Genomic DNA, 25,000 nt, shown 5'->3' on the forward strand with positions numbered 1-25,000 from the left:
ATATAAACTAAACACACACTAAACATAAACTAAACACACACTAAATATAAACTAAACACACACTAAATATAAACTAAACATAAACTAAATATAAACTAAACACACACACACTAAATATAAACTAAACACACACTAAACATAAACTAAATATAAACTAAACATAAACTAAATATAAACTAAACATAAACTAAACACACACTAAATATAAACTAAACACACACTAAATATAAACTAAACACACACTAAATATAAACTAAACACACACTAAACATAAACTAAACACACACTGAACATAAACTAAACACACACTAAACATAAACTAAATATAAACTAAACATAAACCCAATAATGAAAAGTAGAGAATAATAATGACAATGATGATGATGATGATGATGATGACATTCTCTGAGCAGAGGAACTCAGATACAGGCTTTTAGCTTTAAGTTTGTTTTCTGGGGACAATTTAGTCCTAAATTAAAATAAAGACTTGTGGTATTGTAAGGTTTGTGATGTGTTTAGTTTCTGAACAGAGAATTATCTTTAGTTTCTGAGGATGAATCAGTAATTAATGGTGTTATTGTGTAATAATGTCTGTGTTTGTGAGAGAAAATAAACTGTGAATTCATTAAAATATAACATTAATAATTCAGATAAAAATAAAAGAAGACAGTTTATTGTATATAGGTTTGAGTTAGAGTTTTTCTCCTACATGTTTATAATCAAAATGGATTTCTGTGCTAAGTATGTGAGGGCAGCTTTGTGTGTGTGTGTGTGTGTGTGTGTGTGTGTGTGTGTGTGTGTGTGTTTGGAGGTGTGTTTTAGGATGTGTGTTATGTCACTACTTAACTGCCACCTTTTTCACACCTCGCTCTATTTACATTATGCCTGAGACATCAAAGCAACATGGCAGCTATTCACACCACTGTAATGACACACACACTCACACACACACACACTCACACACACATGGTGCTAGCCTTCACTGCTGAGCCTTTATTAGCTAGATCACTTTTTATGCTAATTGATTACAAGAATAAGAAAAATGTCATCTTTGATGTTAAACTGAATGCTGAATAAACAGTGTATGTAACTAGCATGTGCGCTAACACACTAGCATGCTAACATGTCGTGAGTGAAACTGCAGGTTGGAGATCTCGTCAAGTCATAAAGCAGCTTATGAAGGTGGCGTGACGTGCTAACGTGTGGTATCAACAGTGAGGGTTATGAAGATTAACGATGATGAGAACATTGATTCTGAGCTGTGTCATAAACCTTCATATGTCTTTACGCTAAATTACTTAAACATAAACAACAGGAGGGAAATAATACAGTAAAAAACAAAAGAAATAAATATTTTATTAACAAATCCTGTAGTAATGTTACCTGAGGGCTTAATGTTAGTGCAGTTCTACTGATCAAACTGTTCTGTTCTTACTTACAGCTGTAAGTGGGTTTGGTCTGAAACAGAAACCTCATGATGTCATAGTGATGTTTCAGGGCCTCAGTTTAAAACATAAAAATAAAACATCTCTAAAGTAACGTGACATTTTGAGAATAAAGTTAGAATTATTTTACAAATAAAGACATATTAACTGGTTCATTTAGAGAAAAGAAAGGAGAAGAGAGAGACAGTTTACTCCTGCCTTTACCATCACAGCCCTGGTGTTATAAAGTAAAGGCTCCTCTTTTACCCAAGATGCAGCTTCAGGACTTTGTTCATAGGAAAATGCGAGAACTTTCCATACTTAGAACCGTCTTATAAACAATGTCATCCTGGTTAAATCCACTCCATTCTGATCCGTCATCCCAGTTGTCCGGCTCTTCTCAGGAGTCCACAGGAAACATCAGTCCAGCTGACATCTTCTCCATACAGGAGTCTCTGTAGTCTAAAAGCAGTGATCCTACATCCTACACCAATAAGTCTTTGGCCACCTTCATGGACAGGAGATACAGCACTGGTGCTCTAAGCCCATGCTGTCCTGACCAAAAAAAGTCCACCAGAAGCCTACCAGAAGTAGGAGGGTCCAATATGGCCGTTTTAATGCCACAGTGAGATCCTATAATCCATAAGATCTTATAGTCTGTAGTCATCAAACCAGGTCTCTAGTATAATAATGTAGGTCAGGTTTTTTTTTGGCAGCAGTCATAACACTGCTCTTTTAGGGAAGCAGCAGTCTGTATAAAGCTCACTAACATTTTGAATGAATCTTTTACAACAACATCCCAGAATTACTTGTAGAACTTGGAGGGAAGTCCAGGGGTCCGAGGTGTAGAACGTTCTCGTACAGCTTTTGTAACTTCCTCAAATGGTAATGCAGGATCAAGGTCCTGTTGTTGAACAAGTGTAAGCTTTTAGAGATTCTGGAAGTTCAGCTCGACTTTGTAGGACTGAATCAGTGTAGAGTTTGGAGTAGAAATCATCAGCTAATCTTCTCATTTCAGAGGAATGGGAAGTGACAGAACCTTCATTGTTCATTAAACAAACCATCTACTTGTCCTGGTTGGTCCTTTTCTCTAAACTGAGAACATTTATTTGGGACCATCAGATGTCTCTGCTGCGAGTGAAACGTTGCCCCTTTTACTTTGTCCTGAAGTAAAGAACCCGGTTGAAGCCTTTTTCAGCTTCAGCAGTTTCCAGCTTCTTCCCATTCTGTCATCATACAGAATCATCATATTCAATTTCAGCAATGTCTTTAATTCTCTAACTAAATTTCTTTAGCTTAATTTTAATTCACTAACACGCACACTCACTAACACACACAGACTCTCACTAACACGCACACTCACTAACACACACAGACTCTCACTAACACACACAGACTCTCACTAACACACACAGACTCTCACTAACACACACAGACTCTCACTAACACACACAGACTCTCACTAACACACACAGACTCTCACTAACACACACAGACTCTCACTAACACCCACCGACTCTCACTAACACACACACACTCTCACTAACACACAGACTCTCACTAACACCCACCGACTCTCACTAACACCCACCGACTCTCACTAACACCCACCGACTCTCACTAACACCCACCGACTCTCACTAACACCCACCGACTCTCACTAACACCCACCGACTCTCACTAACACATGATCCCAGCATGCACCTCTCAGAGAGAGAGTGAGGTAGAGAGTGAGCATGACACCATTACAACATAAAAGTGCTCAAATCATTTATTTCTTTAACAGAATGTAATCTATAATGACTCTAACTTCCACTAGAGCTCTGAAAACAGAACTTGGGCTGATCAAACCTTTCTTCCCTACTTTATTTTTCCAGTTAATGTAAATGACTCTTTTTGCTTCTCTGACAATAAAGTTGATCAGTTCCTATTTCTGTTTTTCTGTTTTTCTGGTTTTTTTTTTTTATAAACAGCTCAAAAAATAAAACGTACCTGAGACCACGTTTCACCAAAACTGATAAAAAGTGTTTTCGGCAGCTCAAACAGTGAAAAACAGCTCCATGTAAACTTATATACTGTAAATCACCTGCTTGCTTTCTGAGCGGCATTTTATACAACACTGTCCATGTCGGCTGTGTCATCTGAAACCCCCAGCTTGTCCCTCCACACCGTATCTTTCCTCACATCCAGCTTTCTTTTATTTACAGTTTTTACACAACATTTATAAATTACTTTTCCTTTTGCTTTATAAATTGGTAAAACGTGTCTTTTTTCTGCATCAAGGTACAAACCATTAAAACCATCAAGCTTTGGTAAAAGTTCCAGTTCAGGGAAAGCGTCGCCTTTATCCGGTGTTTCAGTTCTTCATGGTATTCCTTTAATAAAAGCAGTTCCTCTTTTGACAACTTGCTAATCCATTTACTGATGTTGATTTCAGTGCGTCACAGTGATCGTAACCCAAGTTCCTTGGCCACCGCTCTTGTCTCTTTGAAGTCCTGCAGCGTCCACCAGTCTCCTCAAAACACTTTTATAAAAGTTTGACATGTTAGAAACATTTAACTCTTGGGTCCATTAAAAATAAGGTGCGATCACAACCAATGCCTCTGATTTTTTGCAGAGTAAAACTATATAACTAACTAAGTATAACACACACGACTCTCACTAACACACACGACTCTCACTAACACACACGACTCTCACTAACACGCACCGCCTCTCACTAACACGCACCGACTCTCACTAACATCAGAGTAAAACTCCTAAAATCTCTCCATATCAGGGAATCGGAACCGATCAGGTATTTTTGTACTGTTTGAAAACGAAAAGTTGCGACTCTGCTCCGAATGTCTACTAGGCCCCGCCCTCCTTCATCTTTAGGGAGGAAGAGAATACTCTGAGGAACCCAGTGTAGTTTGTCCCATACAAACTTGACTAGTGCTGTTTGAATTCTTTCAACAAGGCCTGTAGAGGGCTCCAGGCAAGCTTGGCCATGGCACAGTGTTGAGGCTACTAGATTATTAGCCACCAGCACCCTCCCCCTTAGCGACGCCGAGGATCCAGTTTCCTACTGCTATGGCTTCACTTTTTCTCCAGTTGATTCTCGATGAGGAAACTTGGCTAAAATCAGAAACGACTTTTTCTAAAACCTTAATTCCATTTTGATTTTGTACTAAAACCTCCATTGTTTATACTCATCTCCTCCATCACCATTTGTTACTCTGCTGCCAAGGCAAAGACGTGTCATTCGCTCTGCTGAGAAGGTGATCGTCTGTAATCTACCACCTCTTCAGGATCTGTACACTTACAGGACCCTGAAGCGAGCAGTTAGGATTGTGGCTGACGCTCATCCTGGACACAATCTCTTTTGACGCACTCCTCTGTGGCAGAAGGCTGCGGTCTATAAAGACTCAAACTTCACGCTACAAAAACTTTCTTTCATCTGCAGCTGGTCTCATCAACAACATACAGAACCCAGTATGGTCTGTTGTACAGAACCCAGTATGGTCTGTTGTACAGAACCCAGTATGGTCTGTTGTACAGAACCCAGTATGGTCTGTTGTACAGAACCCAGTATGGTCTGTTGTACAGAACCCAGTATGGTCTGTTGTACAGAACCCAGTATGGTCTGTTGTACAGAACCCAGTATGGTCTGTTGTACAGAACCCAGTATGGTCTGTTGTACAGAACCCAGTATGGTCTGTTGTACAGAACCCAGTATGGTCTGTTGTACAGAACCCAGTATGGTCTGTTATCGTCACATTTTTTCCCTATTTCTATATGTATGCTACTTCTTTATTATTTCTATGCACCAACACACTAAGACAAATTCCTGAACATGTAAACAATACAGAACCTGATTCTGATGAAGACATGGTGTGGAGGTGAAGGTTGGAGTGAAGAACTCGAGTGATCACTAATCCCCACAGACACAACCCAACATGTAGTGGAGAACCTTCCAGAAGAGAAACGTGGAGGTGATTAGTACAGAGAATAAATCTGGAATAAGACATGAAACATGGGTGTGAGGGTCAGGGGGCACATACTTTTGGTAATATTGTGGAGATTATTGATACTTTTTCACTCCGGTGGACAAATTGGCAGAAGTATATATAGTGCACTAACAGACAGAGAATACACACACACACACACACACACACGGCTAACGTGCCAACACTCAATTAGTGTAAGAGGAGCACCTGGTGAGACACACACTAAAGAGTGTTTGTGTGTTAAAGAAATGGAAGTGTTAATGAAAGTGTGTGTAACTTTCGTTCTCAGATTAACTTCACTGATAAAGTAATAAGATAAAGTTCTCCTCCTCTCTGAAGTGTGAAATGTGTAACACACACACAAAAACTCCAGCAACACTGCCCCAAGTGGACACGAGCAGAAAGACACCAACTAAGCACTTTTATATTCATTTAATGTGGATTGTGTAAGTAGTTATAATCACATACTGTAATACTGCAGGTGGGTGTGTGCGCGTGTGTGTGCGCGTGTGTGTGCCTGTGTGTGCGCGTGTGTGCCTGTGTGTGTGCGTGTGTGTGCCTGTGTGTGTGTGCGCGTGTGTGTGCGCGTGTGTGTGCGCGTGTGTGTGCGCGTGTGTGTGCGCGTGTGTGTGCCTGTGTGTGTACCTGTGTGTGCGCTTGTGTGCGCGTGTGTGCCTGTGTGTGTGCGTGTGTGTGCCTGTGTGTGTACCTGTGTGTGCCTGTGTGTGCGTGTATGTGCGTGTGTAATAAACATTAATCCATCTGTTAGATATAGAACAGCACACAGGAAATGTGTGTAGCTTATGATATGGATATGAAGGTCTAGGCAGTGCTTTAGTGGGTGCACACACACACACACACGCACACACAAGCACGCACGCACACACACACATGCGCACACATCCACACATATATGCACACACACACACTCTCCTGGACTGTGTAAGAGTGCAAACTGCATTCACATTCAGCTTGCATGAATTTTTAAACACACATGCGCACACACACACACACACACACACACACACGTCCTTGCTTTCTCCCCTGCCATGTCTCTTCCTGTCTCCCTTTAAACAAAACTAATGGAACACTTAATCATCCGTCTGTCTCTCTGTTTAACACTCATAGACTGTGTGTGTGTGTGTGTGTGTGTGTGTAGGTTGGGGTAAGTACAGTATGTCTTTCTTCTTGAGGAATCCTTTTTCCCATCTGATGTCTGCTCTCCTCCTGTCCTCTGTCCTCTCCTCCTGTCCTCTTGTAGTTCTTTTTCTGATCCTTATTCTTTTTTTTCTTGTCTTCTCAACTATGTTCATTGTAAACTACCATCACAAACATACTGTGTGTGTTAGTGGGTGTGTGTTCTTATCTGTGTGTGTGTAAGTGTGTGTTTTAGTGTGTGTGTGTGAATTGCGTACCGTAATCGTACATCCCATTAGCTGCAGTGTGTGATTTGTGCTCCTGTGTGTGAGGAAGGTTTTACACACTCACACCTTTTTAATTCATGTGAAAATCTGTTTGTGTGTGTGTGTGTGTTAGAGAGAGAGAGGATGTAATTAGACAGTTGAGGGTGTGTGATTTGGAGGACGCTTAAGTCACTCTGTAACTGTCAGCTGTGTATATAACTGTGTGTTTGTGTCTGCATATGTATATCTGTGTGTGTGTGTGTGTGTGTGTCCCTTGCTGCAGTGGGCTTGCTGGTGAGTAAGACTGAAAGGTTCCGCCTCCACATCCTCTCCACACACACAGATTTGCCATGTTTCCTTTTCTGATGTAAGTGTGTGTCTTCCTTTTGTACTCTGCTGCGTTAAACACTGGCTCTCAGTGTGTAAGCACACACACACACACACACACATATATATAGAATGGATGGTTGAGGTTCGAGTTGGTATACGTTAAGTTGGACGACAGAAACGGAGACAGGTACGGAACAAGATTGTGTGTGTGTTGTGTGTGTTGGCGTACTAACAGAATTCTGATAATTATCTGTAAATGTAGTTATATTAATCCACAGAGCTTCAGAATTCAGTAGTTTTTCAGTTATGTCAGGAGTAGGGAGTCTATGTAGGGGAGCCTATGTAGGGGAGCCTATATAGGGAGCCTATGTAGGGAGCCTATGTAGGGAGCCTATGTAGCCTGATCAAACAGCTCTGTTCATTTAGAATAAAATTTGTACCATTTGGAATCCAGTCCTAAATTTGGTGATTCTGTGACATGTTCAGAATCTGACCACTAGGGGGCGGGTCAGAGCCCAAACATTCTGATTCTGCAGGTTTCCATAGCAACATTATTACATGTTCCTAATTATTCTTACCTTAATCCTTAAGATCTTTTTATAATTACTATCATGGAAGATCCAGAACAATAAACACTGATCAGACGTCACACTTTAACGTGATGTACAGAATCACTGAGAGTCGATTCTCCAAATCCAGACACGTTTTATTCGTCTGGCTCGGTGTCTGTAGGGAATGTTCAGGTTACTATTAGATTTTGTTAACAAACTCAATCACTGGAAAGTTCACAGTCTAGGAGTCAACTTTTTGAATCTGATTCAGAGTTGAATGCAGTGTTTCTGTAATGGAGAGATGGTAGAGATCAGACTGTGAGGCTGGATGTTGTTCAGTCTAAAATTCTCTTAGACAGAAAGATCCATCAGATATTTTAAACTTTACAGGATGAAGTGATTTAGTTAAGTTTAGATAGTTAGAAAATAACACTGCGGTGTCTGAACTCTCTATATGACACTGAACCACTAAAATGATTCAGTCTAAACCAGATTAGAACAAAACATGGGTTAGTTTATTAAATGGTGTTGTTTTAAATGTAACGTTTGATTAGAGCTCAATTTTAATCATAGATTTGTGATGGTGTTTAATGATGATGATGATGATGATGAATCTTTTATTGAATCGGCTCATTAAACATCACAAGTTTCTAAAGTTAATCTAAAATGTATTTATCCAGTTGTAGCTTTAGAAACTTGTGATGTTTAATCATCCTTTATTAATGTTTAAACATTAGATTAACTTTCATTCTGCTCATCTTTATTCTGGAATCTGAGATAGTTTAGACTTCCGAAAACAATCAGTGGGAAAGTTCAAATGAGCCGATTCAATAAAAGATTCATCATCATCATCATCATCTGTTTTGTTTATTTACTGTATATGTACTTAATACTTCTTAAGTTCTCCTTATGCTTTAATTACTGCCTCAGTTCGGCATGGCATGGTGATGATAGCTCATAGATCCTGTATGGGGTTCAGGTCTGCTGAGTTTACTGGCCAGTCAAACACACCAACACCACGGTTATTTAACCACCTTTTGGTGCTTTTGGCATGTGGGCAGGTGCCAAATCCTGCTGGAAAATGACAGAATCTTTAAAAAACTGCTCAGCAGAAGGAAGCATGAAATGCTTTAAAATTTCTTGTAAACGGATGCAGTGACTTTGGTTTTCAAAAAACACAATGGACCATCAGCAGCAGATGGGTTAGGGTTAGGGTTAGGGTTAGGGTTAGGCACCCTAAATCATCACAGACTGTGGAAACTTAACTCTGGACTTCAAGCAACTTGGGCTATGAGCTTCTCCAACCTTCCTCCAGACTCTAGAACCTTGGTTTCCAAATGAAATACAAAACTTGATCTCATCTAAAAAAAAGGACTTAAGACGACTGGACAACGGTCCAGTTCTTCTTCTCCTGAGCCCAGCTAAGACGCCTCTGACGTTGTCTGTGGATCAGGAAAGACTTAACAAGAGGAATACAACTGTAAGACAAATTCCATGACACGTCTGTGTGTGGTGGCTTTTGATGCCTTGACCCCAGCCTCAGTCCATTCCTTGTGAAGTTCACCCAAAGTCTTGAATGGATTTTGCTTGACAAACCTCTCAAGGCTGCGGTTCTCTCGGTTGGTTGTGCACCAAAATCATCACAATTAAAAGAAGCAAAGACTTTAAACTACTTCAGTCTGTGTTACTGAATTTATATAATACACCAGTTTCACTATTTTGAGTTGAAATACTGAAATAAATTAACTTTTCTTTCACATTCTAATTTATTGAGACAGACCTGTCTATATATATATATATATATATGTGTGTGTGTGTGTGTGTGTGTGTGTGTGTATGTATGTATGTATGTATGTATATATGTGTATTTATTTATATATATATGTTTTTATATATATTTATATATATATATATATATATATATATATATATATATATATATATATATATACATACATACATACATACATACACACACACAGTGTGTATATATATATATATATATATGTATATATATATATATATATATATATATATATGTATATATATATATATATATATATATATATATATATATATATATATATATATATATATACTTATGTATGTTGGTGTGGGTGTGTGGGTGTGGTTGTTTTAAGGATGTGTAATAAGTACTGATGAGATGTTCGTTGCACTCGGCTGTAATTTCTCTCTGTTCCTGCAGTTTAAACGCCGCTGTCTCTCTGAGGCTTATGACTTGGGTGGGGTGCCATTATTTTTAGACTGTGTGGCACTCTGTAACTGTGTTTATGTGATAAATATAAACTCTAAGCACATTTCTGTGCTTTTGCTACAGTACAGAAGGAATATGAATGTGTTCACAAAACTTCAGTGTCCTTCAGATGCTGATGCTAGAATTAGAAATAAAATTTGCTTTATGAAGTAAAGATCCACATTAGTTGTGTTGGAGAGTCATCTTATAAAAATGACTCTGAATCAAATCAGTGAATCAGTTTGGTTCATGATTTAATGATTGATTAATAAACTGAATTAATGAAGGTTTTACTGCAGGTTTTCTTTACTGCAGGATGTGTGTGAGGTCACGGTTTATATTCATGTATATTTATGATTGAGAAGAAAGATTTGTTTTATTTCATGGATTTTGTAACATAGGTTTATTGTTTAATGATGAAGAGATGATATGAGCTGTACTATGAGCTGTACTATGAGCTGTAATATGAGCTGTAATATGAGCTGTACTATGAGCTGTACTATGAGCTGTAATATGAGCTGTACTATGAGCTGTACTATGAGCTGTAATATGAGCTGTACTATGAGCTGTACTATGAGCTGTAATATGAGCTGTACTATGAGCTGTACTATGAGCTGTAATATCTAAAACCGTTAGTGTTTCTCTCTGAGCTGCGGTTGTTTTGTTCCTGTGTATGTCGTGCTGAATGGTGATGGTGCAACACAGGAAGTGAGGGAGGAAGTAGTTTCTATAGTGAGGATAAACTCAGTGCTGTCACAGAGCTTTAGGATGAGAGAAGGAGGGTGTGGTGGTGGTGGTGGTGGTGGTGGGGGGGGCTGCTAAAATACTTAATAACCAGTGAATAATAAATAAAAATAAAAAACATATAAATTTGACATTTTAATGACTTCAACAGAATTTCACTTCCAAATAAAATAAATTCAATTCAATTAAACAAACTAATAAATAATAATTAATAATAAAATAACTAAAAAAGTAACATAATATATATATAAAATAAATTAAATATATTAGATAAACCCAAGTAAAGAATATAATTAAAATATAAATTATAAATAATTATTTTAAATAAATATACAAAAAATACACACAGAAATTGGCAGAGAATAAATGACTGAATTTGAAATTAATGTACAAAAATGATAAATAACTAAAAATTTACATAAAATTAACGTAAAAATTTTAATAATTTAAATATCTGCTCCATGCTGGTCTTGACTACAGGATGGTTGCTATGGAAACCTGTAGTTCAGAGACTTTACAGCTTTATGTTATTAATCTCAATGTGATGTGTGGAGGCTGATGTTAAAAGTTTCTGACACAATGCAGAACAAAAGTTTAGATAAAATGTTCATCACTAAGAATTAATTCATGGAGTTCAGAGGAAAATTCACTAACATCTTAATTTTGTTGTTTGAAAAAAAAATCACAAATTGATTGGAGGAGGCTGAGGCCCCGCCCACATGCAGGGACGAATCATTTTAGACATTTTACAAAAACTTTCCTATTGATGGATTTGTGAACTTTTTAAAATTTGAAAGCAACCTTTTCAATAATGTGTATACATGTGGGTGGAGCTTCTGCCACTGTGACTGACAGTTTAAATAATTAACATATTTCCTATTATGTGTTCGTGTTAATTGAACGTTAGAAAATTGTTCAGATAGAAACATGATGTTCTTCCTCCTAAACTGTGTTGAGAGGGCAGATGCATCCTGCTGTGATGAGCTGCTTCCTTTTCCACTGTGTGTTTGTGTGTGTGCATGTGCGTGAGTGTGTGTGCATGAGTGTGAGTGTGAGTGTGTGTGCGTGTGTGCGCGTGTGTGTGTGCGTGCGTGACTGTGTGTGTGTGTGAGTGTGTGTGTGTGTGTGAGTGTGCGTGCGTGCGTGCGTGAGTGTATGTGTGTGTGCGTGAGTGTGTGAGTGTGTGTGCGTGTGTGCATGTGTGCGTGTGTGTGTGTGTGTGTGTGTGTGTGTGTTTATTCATTTCCCACCACAGCAGGTTGGCAACAATTAAAATTCTTTCTTTAGACATTTCTATCTGTTTTTCTGTTGTTTTACTTTGTTTAGTGTTAAATTTATGTTAATAAGACAACAAAGAACTCTGAGTTTTTTAATAAATATTCTGTATATTAGAAAACTCTTAACTTGCTGTGATTTATTTTGTGTGTGTGTGTGTGTGTGTGTGTGTGTGTGTGTTAGCTGTTAGTGGAGCATGGGTACAACTGCTAGTGCCGCCCCTCCACCAGCCTGTGAAGTTTTCCATAGCAACACCATGATGGACAGCAGACAGCCACTAAGCCCCGCCCCCTTTATACACAAGAACAGAGCCAAATCCATCATCACCAATAAAGTGGCTCCAGTCGTTATCACGTATGTAAACACACACACACACACACACACACACACAAATCTCTATGTTTGTGGTTAAACACTGCTGCTGTACTCACACTAGTGTGTGATGTCACACCCAAACACACAATATTTAGTCTGTTTAATCATTTCCTCCAGAGGATACACACACACACACATACACACTCAGCTTTCGTTTTCTTTCAATATGTTAATTCATGGCTGTGTGTGTGTGTGTGTGTTACAGCCTTAATTGCAAACAAGAGTTTCAGATTCATGATGATGTCATCAAGACGAATTACAAAGTGGGATGCATTTCTGATAACATGCCTGAACATTTCCTGGTGCAGGTACACACACACACACACACACAGGAACATACAATACACTGGGATACACACATACATACACTAGAACACACACACACAGGGACATACAGTACATCGGAACACACACACACACACGCAGGAACATACAATACACTGGGATACACACATACATACACTAGAACACACACACAGGGACATACAGTACATCGGAACACACACACACACACAGGAACATACAATACACTGGGATACACACATACATACACTAGAACACACACACACACACACACACACACACACACACACAGGAACACTCACAATGGAACACACACACACACAGGAACATACAATACACTGGGATACACACATACATACACTAGAACACACACACACAGGAACACTCACAATGGAACACACACACACACAGGAACATACAATACACTGGGATACACACATACATACACTAGAACACACACATACACACAGGAACACTCACAATGGAACACACACAGGAACATACAATACACTGGGATACACACATACATGCACTAGAACACACACACGCAGGGACATACAGTACACTGGAACACACACACACACACACACACACACACACAGGAACATACAATACACTGGGATACACACATACATGCACTAGAACACACACACACAGGGACATACAGTACACTGGAACACACACACACACACACACACACACACAGGAACATACAATACACTGGGACACACACATACATACACACACAGGAACACTCACAATGGAACACACACACACACACACAGGACCATACAATACACTGGGACACACACATACATACACACACAGGAACACTCACAATGGAACGCACACACACAGGAACATACAATACACTGGGACACACACATACATACACTAGAACACACACACACGCAGGAACATACAGTACACTGGAACACACACACGCAGGAACATACAGTACACTGGAACACACACACACAGGAACATACAATACACTGGGACACACACATACAGTACATACACACACAGGAACACTCACAATGGAACACACACACACACACAGATTTGACAGACGAGTGTGTGGTGTTTGATGTAGTGGTGTTGGTGTGTGTGTGTCGAGCTTTAGCACCTGTGTGCTAATTGTTTGAAGTCGTTTCCCGGCTCTGTTACTCATCCTGTCAGGTGGTTGTTTAGCATTAGCATTGTGTGTGTTGTGCTTCATCTCTCTGATGGTGGAGCTGACAGTGGAACTTTGTGTGGATTTAATAATCTCATGGTAAGGCAAGTTTATTTGTATAGCACATTTCATACACAGAGGTCATTCAAAGTGCTTTACATAGAACACACACACACACACACACACACACACACACACACACGCAGATGTTTTGATGTTTTAATCGTACAGTTTGTCATTAAATGTTAACATCATAATTATTAAACTTAATCAGAAATGTAATCTGTTCTAAATTAATACTGTAACTATGACAACTGATTGTTCAGGTGATAAGAAAAATAAACAGGTGGAATTTAGACGTATCCATAGCAACAGTCAACTAATAGCAGCTTATTAACATGTTGTGGTTGTGTTAAATAAAACAAATTTCCTGGTTACATTTTAATTTGTTCTGACTGGAGAGTGAGAGAGTACAGCGCCTCCATGTGGACAAACTGTGCACAACAGTTTTGAGAACACACACACAGGCACATACGGTACACTGGAACACACACACACACACACATACAGGAACATACTGTACACTGGAACACACACAGGCACATTAAGTACACTGGAACACACACACAGGCACATACTGTACACTGGAACACACACACACACACACAGGCACATACGGTACACTGGAACACACACACACAAGCACATAAAGTACACTGGAACACACACACAGGCACATACTGTACACTGGAACACACACACACACACAGGCACATACGGTACACTGGAACACACACAAGCACATAAAGTACACTGGAACACACACAAACACACACACACAGGCACATACTGTACACTGGAACACACACAGGCACATAAAGTACACTGGAACACAAACACACACACACACAGGCACATACAGTACACTGGAACACACACACATACAGGAACATACAGTACACTGGAACACACACACACACGTACAGGAACATACAGTACACTGGAACACACACACACACGTACAGGAACATACAGTACACTGGAACACACACACACATACAGGAACATACAGTACACTGGAACACACACACACGCGTACAGGAACATACAGTACACTGGAACACACACACACATACAGGAACATACAGTACACTGGAACACACACACACATACAGGAACATACAGTACACTGGAACACACACACACACATACAGGAACATACAGTACACTGGAACACACACACACACACACACACACACATACAGGAACATACAGTACACTGGAACACACACACACACATACAGGAACATACAGTACACTGGAACACACACACACACATACAGGAACATACAGTACACTGGAACACACACACATACAGGAACATACAGTACACTGGAACACACACACACATACAGGAACATACAGTACACTGGAACACACACATACAGGAACATACAGTACACTGGAACACACACACACTATAAGACGCTAGCACACATTGATACACACTAATACACACTGAAGTGCACTTCCTCCTCAGGGCTCCTACTTCATGGTGTTAGACGTGTTCAGTAAAGCAGATGTTCTCAACACCACTGTGACGTGCGGCGCTCCGAACTTCCGGCATGTCAGAGGAGGTTACCCAGTATTCGGAATGGGTCAGCCCAGCCTGGAGGGTTTCAAACAGGTCCTGTACATGCTGCAGAGTCGAGGGCATGAGGTAAGACAACTACAGGTCCATGCTGGGGTCCTAAACTACACATGCTAATGAGGCTAAGCTCTCTCTCTCTCTCTCTGGTGCATGCTGGGAGTGGGTGTGGTTTGCGTGAGAGAGGGTGTGAGTGAGCGTCTGCTGAATTTGTTCGTTTTTTTTTTCCTACAATATTTTTTCCTTTTGCTTTCCATTTCCTATCACATTTGTATTGACAAATGGTAAGAGTTTAAAAGCCGTGCTTGTGTACGGTGAGACACGTGTGACTTTTACTCCACTCTCTACCTCGGCTACTAAAGTCACTATCTCTAACGTGCCCTTGTTTATTGGTAATGATGTCATTGTAAAGGAACTGACCAGATTTGGTAAAACTGTTGGAGAGGTGAAAACCATTCCTCTAGGAATTAAAGCATGTGTTAACATTTGGGGTCACGGTGGCTTAGTGGTTAGCACGTTCGCCTCACACCTCCAGGGTCGGGGTTCGATTCCCGCCTCCACCTTGTGTGTGTGGAGTTTGCATGTTCTCCCCGTGCCTCGGGGGTTTCCTCTGGGTACTCCGGTTTCCTCCCCTGGTCCAAAGACATGCATGGTAGGTTGATTGGCATCTCTGGCATTGTCTGTAGTGTGTGAGTGCGTGAGTGATTGAGTGTGTGTGAGTGAATGAGAGTGTGTGTGTGTGTGTGCCCTGCGATGGGTTGGCACTCCGTCCAGGGTGTATCCTGCCTTGATGCCCGATGACGCCTGAGATAGGCACAGGCTCCCCGTGACCCGAGGTAGTTCGGATCAGCGGTAGAAGATGAGTGAGTGAGAGTGAGTGAGTGTGTTAACATTTAGGAGACACGTTTACATGTGTTTTATCTCTCCCACAAAAACACTAGATGTGTCTTTTTCTGGTCGTTAACGGTGAAAATTCGTATATGGTTTGTACAAGCACCGGGCATAAGTGCTTTACCTGTCCACACAAAGAGCCTCATAAACAAGGCCCACCTGCAGACACCGGGACAGACACTGAACAGGAGCATACAGTGGTGGTCTCTGACCCGGTGAATGTGCAGACCACTGAGCTGAGACCCACTGCTTCTGTTGATGCTACTGATAATGAAAATGATAATGAGAAACTGAGCTGCAGTGATGATGTAAAAGCTGTGATTCAGAACAATAGTTACTCTGATGTTGGTATGAGTTTAATGACAGTTACTCTGACTGTAGTGAGGCTGTGAGAGGTGTGAGGAAGAGTAATACTCTGTCCTTATTGATGATGAACAGGAAGTGAGATGAAATGAGAGGTACAGTGATGAGATGGACACACTTTCAGATGCAACAGAGGAAACTATTCATGATGATGACTCAGTTACTGATGTAGATGTGGTCAAAGGCTGCGACAGTGATCTATATACTGTAATTTACGGACTATTGAGCGCACCTGAATATAAGCCTCGCCCACTGAATTGTAAAAAAATATTATTTTGAACATAAACAAGCCGCACATGTGTATAAGCCGCAGGTGCCTACAGGTACACTGAAACAAAGGAGAGAGTGTTCAGTGTGTGTGTGTGACATCAGCAGAAAGCGGTTTTAACATTGACATGGAGGATAAAAACAAAGAAAGAAAGAGAAGAAAGACTTACGATAAGGTAAGAAGTAGGACGTGTTAATATAGGATCAGCTTTCCAGCGCTGGAGAGAACTGAAGGAGCAGGAAGTTGGTCACATATTCACAGATTGGAGTTTCCCGAGTCAATAACTCCTGAGCTAAACACTGTTACTACACAAATAACACCTCTTTTCTATCGTAGTAATGTAGAGACGCAGCTACAACCGTGTTTTGTGTAGTAACAGTGTTTAGATCAGGAGTTCAACTTCCTGCTCCTTCAGTTCTCTCCAGCGCTGGAAAGCTGATCCTATATTAACACGTCCTACTTCTTACCTTATCGTAAGTCTTTCTTCTCTTTCTTTCTTTGTTTTTATCCTCCATGGGGAAGGCCCTCCCTCCCCCTCCGTAATGGGTGTAGGTGTGTTCCAGAGCCCAGTGTGACTGTGTTAGAGCTGCTTGTGCTTGTAGGGCAAGATGTGGGGTTTAAGAACCTACTGTTGGCCTCACGCATGAACAAAGCCATTGTTGTTCTTTCTTTCTTTCTTTCTTTCTTTCTTTCTTTCTTTCTTTCTTTCTTTCTTTCTCTTTTATCTCATTACACATTTATTTCTTTATATTTATTTCTGTATATATATATCTTGCCTTTTGTTCTGTTTCTGTTTGATACGTCTACGTATTTTAATTTGTACTGAATGTGTGTTTTAACTTTTGGTAATTAAAGAAATGTTTACAGTCAAAGTCTCTCTCTGTGTGTGTCTGTCTCTGTGTCTGTCTCTGTCTCTCTCGCTCTGTCTCTGTGTCTCTCTCTCTCTCTGTCTCTCTCTCTCTCTCTGTGTCTCTCTCTCTCTCTCTCGCTCTGTCTCTGTGTCTCTCTCTCTCTCTGTCTCTCTCTCTCTCTCTGTCTCTGTGTCTCTCTCTCTCTGTCTCTGTGTCTCTCTCTCTGTCTCTGTGTCTCTCTCTCTCTCTCTCTCTCTGTCTCTGTGTCTCTCTCTCTGTCTGTCTCTCTCTCTCTCTCTCTGTCTCTCTCTCTCCCTCTCTCTCTCTCTCTCTCTCTCTCTCTCTCTCTCTCTCTCTCTCTCTCTCTCTCTCTGTGTCTCTCTCTCTCTCTCTTTCTCACTCAACCCCCCCCCCCCCCCTCCTCCACAGGAGGTGATAGTTTTCTGTGTAAGGGAGGAGCCGGTGGTGTTCCTGCGAGTGGAGGATGACTTTGTTCCGTACACTCCAAGGAAAAAAGAGAACCTGCATGAAAACCTTCAGGGTTTGAGTAAGAACATTCATGTGGAGAACCTTGAACTTAACATCAGGAAAGAGGTGACAATACACACGCTAATGCACATTAATACACACTGTAACACACATTAACACACTGTAACACACATTAATACACACGCTAATGCACATTAATACACACTGTAACACACATTAACACACTGTAACACACATTAATACACACGCTAATGCACATTAATACACACTGTAACACACATTAATACACACGCTAATGCACATTAATACACACGCTAATGCACATTAATACACACTGTAACACACATTAATACACACTGTAACACATTAATACACACTGTAACACACATTAATACACACGCTAATGCACATTAATACACACTGTAACACACATTAATACACACTGTAACACATTAATACACACGCTAATGCACATTAATACACACTGTAACACACATTAATACACACGCTAATGCACATTAATACACACGCTAATGCACATTAATACACACTGTAACACACATTAATACACACGCTAATGCACATTAATACACACTGTAACACACATTAATACACACGCTAATGCACATTAATACACACTGTAACACACATTAATACACACGCTAATGCACATTAATACACACTGTAACACATTAATACACACGCTAATGCACATTAATACACACTGTAACACACATTAATACACACTGTAACACACATTAATACACACGCTAATGCACATTAATACACACTGTAACACACATTAATACACACGCTAATGCACATTAATACACACGCTAATGCACATTAATACACACTGTAACACACATTAATACACACGCTAATGCACATTAATACACACTGTAACACACATTAATACACACGCTAATGCACATTAATACACACTGTAACACACATTAATACACACGCTAATGCACATTAATACACACTGTAACACATTAATACACACGCTAATGCACATTAATACACACTGTAACACACATTAATACACACGCTAATGCACATTAATACACACTGTAACACACATTAATACACACTGTAACACACATTAATACACACTGTAACACACATTAATACACACTGTAACACACATTAATACACACTGTAACACACATTACCACACTGTAACACACATTAATACACACGCTAATGCACATTAATACACACTGTAACACACATTAATACACACTGTAACACACATTAATACACACGCTAATGCACATTAATACACACTGTAACACACATTAATACACACGCTAATGCACATTAATACACACTGTAACACACATTAATACACACTAACACACATTAATACACACACTAACACACATTAATACACACTGTAACACATTAATACACACGCTAATGCACATTAATACACACTGTAACACACATTAATACACACGCTAATGCACATTAATACACACTGTAACACACATTAATACACACTAACACACATTAATACACACACTAACACACATTAATACACACTGTAACACACATTAATACACACACTAACACACATTAATACACACTGTAACACACATTAATACACACGCTAATGCACATTAATACACACGCTAATGCACATTAATACACACTGTAACACACATTAATACACACGCTAATGCACATTAATACACACTAACACACATTAATACACACGCTAATGCACATTAATACACACTGTAACACACATTAATACACACGCTAATGCACATTAATACACACTGTAACACACATTAATACACACGCTAATGCACATTAATACACACTGTAACACACATTAATACACACTGTAACACACATTAATACACACTGTAACACACATTAATACACACTGTAACACACATTAATACACACGCTAATGCACATTAATACACACTGTAACACACATTAATACACACTGTAACACATTAATACACACGCTAATGCACATTAATACACACTGTAACACACATTAATACACACGCTAATGCACATTAATACACACTGTAACACACATTAATACACACTAACACACATTAATACACACACTAACACACATTAATACACACTGTAACACATTAATACACACTGTAACACACATTAATACACACTGTAACACACATTAACACACTGTAACACACATTAACACACTGTAACACACATTAATACACACTAACACACATTAATACACACGCTAATGCACATTAATACACACTGTAACACATTAATACACACTGTAACACACATTAATACACACGCTAATGCACATTAATACACACTGTAACACACATTAATACACACGCTAATGCACATTAATACACACTGTAACACACATTAATACACACTGTAACACATTAATACACACGCTAATGCACATTAATACACACTGTAACACACATTAATACACACGCTAATGCACATTAATACACACGCTAATGCACATTAATACACACTGTAACACACATTAATACACACGCTAATGCACATTAATACACACTGTAACACACATTAATACACACGCTAATGCACATTAATACACACTGTAACACACATTAATACACACGCTAATGCACATTAATACACACTGTAACACATTAATACACACGCTAATGCACATTAATACACACTGTAACACACATTAATACACACTGTAACACACATTAATACACACGCTAATGCACATTAATACACACTGTAACACACATTAATACACACGCTAATGCACATTAATACACACGCTAATGCACATTAATACACACTGTAACACACATTAATACACACGCTAATGCACATTAATACACACTGTAACACACATTAATACACACGCTAATGCACATTAATACACACTGTAACACACATTAATACACACGCTAATGCACATTAATACACACTGTAACACATTAATACACACGCTAATGCACATTAATACACACTGTAACACACATTAATACACACGCTAATGCACATTAATACACACTGTAACACACATTAATACACACTGTAACACACATTAATACACACTGTAACACACATTAATACACACTGTAACACACATTAATACACACTGTAACACACATTAATACACACTGTAACACACATTACCACACTGTAACACACATTAATACACACGCTAATGCACATTAATACACACTGTAACACACATTAATACACACTGTAACACACATTAATACACACGCTAATGCACATTAATACACACTGTAACACACATTAATACACACGCTAATGCACATTAATACACACTGTAACACACATTAATACACACTAACACACATTAATACACACACTAACACACATTAATACACACTGTAACACATTAATACACACGCTAATGCACATTAATACACACTGTAACACACATTAATACACACGCTAATGCACATTAATACACACTGTAACACACATTAATACACACTAACACACATTAATACACACACTAACACACATTAATACACACTGTAACACACATTAATACACACACTAACACACATTAATACACACTGTAACACACATTAATACACACGCTAATGCACATTAATACACACGCTAATGCACATTAATACACACTGTAACACACATTAATACACACGCTAATGCACATTAATACACACTAACACACATTAATACACACGCTAATGCACATTAATACACACTGTAACACACATTAATACACACGCTAATGCACATTAATACACACTGTAACACACATTAATACACACGCTAATGCACATTAATACACACTGTAACACACATTAATACACACTGTAACACACATTAATACACACTGTAACACACATTAATACACACTGTAACACACATTAATACACACGCTAATGCACATTAATACACACTGTAACACACATTAATACACACTGTAACACATTAATACACACGCTAATGCACATTAATACACACTGTAACACACATTAATACACACGCTAATGCACATTAATACACACTGTAACACACATTAATACACACTAACACACATTAATACACACACTAACACACATTAATACACACTGTAACACATTAATACACACTGTAACACACATTAATACACACTGTAACACACATTAACACACTGTAACACACATTAACACACTGTAACACACATTAATACACACTAACACACATTAATACACACGCTAATGCACATTAATACACACTGTAACACATTAATACACACTGTAACACACATTAATACACACGCTAATGCACATTAATACACACTGTAACACACATTAATACACACTGTAACACACATTAATACACACGCTAATGCACATTAATACACACTGTAACACACATTAATACACATGCTAATGCACATTAATACACACTGTAACACACATTAATACACATGCTAATGCACATTAATACACACTGTAACACACATTAATACACACTAACACACATTAATACACACACTAACACACATTAATACACACTGTAACACATTAATACACACTGTAACACACATTAATACACACTGTAACACATTAATACACACTATAACACACATTAATACACACTGTAACACATTAATACACACACTGTAACACATTAATACACACTGTAACACATTAATACACACTGTAACACACATTAATACACACTGTAACACACATTAATACACACTATAACGCACTTTAATACACACTGTAACACATACAGACACACTAATATACACTGTAACACACACACACACAAATATATATATATATATATATATATATACATATATATATATATATATATATATATATATATATATATATATATATATATATATATGTATATATATATATATATATATATATATACATTAATACACACTGTAACACACACATACACACACATTAATACACACATTAACAAATACTACACACACACACTGTAACACACACACACAAATACACACTGCAACACGCACATTAATACACACTGTAACATACGCACACTAATTCACACTGCAACACGCACATTAATACACACTAACACACACATATACACACACTAATACTAATACACACTAATACACACACACATACATTAATACACACTGTAACTAACACAGTAATACACACAAATACACACTGTAACACAAATACACACACAAATATACATTGTACCACACTAATACACACTGTAACATACACTAATACACACTAACACACTAATACACACTGTAACACACATGCTCATTAATATACACTGTAACACACACAAATACACACTGACACACTAATACACACTTTCACACTGTACACACTCAAAACTGTAACAATACACACTGTACACATGAATACACACTGTGTACTTGCGTATGTTTTCCAGCTTCATGACTTTGCCCGGCTGAACGAGAACACCTTCTACGTCTACAACAATGTAGAACATTTTAAAGATGAACCTCAGAGGATCATCATCACTTGTGAAGAGGACATTCACGTCACTGAAGAAGTCTACAAGAGACCTATTTTCACCCTGCCGTCATACAGGTCACTAATGTACACACTGTTCATCATAACACAACACACTGCAGCACTACACAATATCACAGAAAGCTTCTTTAAGCTCTTTATCCCACATAAGTCATATTTCTAAACCGTTCATATGAAATGTTTTTCTTTCTTTGGTGAAGTTACTTGCATTGTGTTGTTTATTGTGATGGTGATCGTGTCCTGCAGGTATCACCGCCTGCCTCTGCCAGTAGAGGGCGCCCCATTGGAGGAGCAGTTTGACGCCTTTGTGAATGTGCTAAAGGTAAGCACTAATTTTGGGGGTACAAGCACTTACTAACCCTTCATCTGTACTATTCCGGTTCTTTCCGTGTGTCTGTAGGAGACTCCAAGTTTGTGTGTGAAAGTGGGCGGAGCCTGTCCTCCCCCCGCCCTGCTGTTCAGCTGTCAGGTCGGTGTGGGTCGTACCAACGTGGCCATGATCCTGGGGGCCCTGGTGGTGCAGAGAGTGATGGGAGATACACAATCTTCTCCATCTACACACACACTGTAAGACCATACACTAATAAGTATTTTTATTTAAATTAACTATCAGATTTACAACATTTTTATATAAAAATAAATGAATTATAATTAAAATGCCATGTTTGTGAGTAAAGTTAAACATTTCTCTCCTATATAACGCATTAACCTGCTGATCATTACATTGTGTATTGAGTTGGACATTAACATTTATTTAGTTATCAAAAACATCTAAATTACTATAATAACAAACAGTGATTATGATGATGATGATGATGATGATGATGGAAATTAATTAAATAAATAATTATGTTTGCTTGCATGTCTGTTGCAGTGATGAGGAAAAATCTAACACTGAGGCGAAAGTTCACTTCCGGGTCATTGATGCTCTCATCAGAAAGCTGCCTAAAGGTCAACAAGTTGTAGATGAGGTCAGAGGTCACTGCTGTGATTGTATGACACTGTGTTCTGTTCTGTTCTGTCACCTACAACTTAGGGACAGTTCTCTATAGTTGTGTGTGTTACAGTGTAGACTTGTGTGTGTAACAGTGTAGAGTTGTGTGTGTTACAGTGTAGAGTTGTGTGTGTAACAGTGTAGAGTTGTGTGTGTTACAG

General features: G+C 38.8%; 1 protein-coding gene across 2 annotated transcripts in view; it reads left to right on the forward strand.

Annotated features, from left to right (window-relative positions):
* pald1a (phosphatase domain containing paladin 1a) overlaps nt 1-25,000 on the forward strand; it is a 48,140-nt gene that overhangs the window by 1,090 nt on the left and 22,050 nt on the right. Inside the window, exons 1-9 of one of the 2 annotated variants that reach the window (XM_060892821.1) lie at nt 7,154-7,333; nt 12,154-12,324; nt 12,551-12,653; nt 15,366-15,545; nt 18,276-18,440; nt 23,742-23,902; nt 24,092-24,167; nt 24,246-24,412; nt 24,720-24,816. In XM_060892821.1, the coding sequence (XP_060748804.1) occupies nt 12,167-12,324; nt 12,551-12,653; nt 15,366-15,545; nt 18,276-18,440; nt 23,742-23,902; nt 24,092-24,167; nt 24,246-24,412; nt 24,720-24,816 (1,107 nt within the window). In that variant the 5' untranslated portion in view covers nt 7,154-7,333; nt 12,154-12,166. Of the gene's footprint in view, nt 1-7,153; nt 7,334-12,153; nt 12,325-12,550; nt 12,654-15,365; nt 15,546-18,275; nt 18,441-23,741; nt 23,903-24,091; nt 24,168-24,245; nt 24,413-24,719; nt 24,817-25,000 lie in introns of those variants that run through there. The other variant, XM_060892827.1, reaches the window with a different exon arrangement.

The sequence above is a fragment of the Tachysurus vachellii genome, chromosome 2 (assembly GCF_030014155.1).
Source record: "Tachysurus vachellii isolate PV-2020 chromosome 2, HZAU_Pvac_v1, whole genome shotgun sequence".
NCBI lineage: Eukaryota > Metazoa > Chordata > Actinopteri > Siluriformes > Bagridae > Tachysurus > Tachysurus vachellii.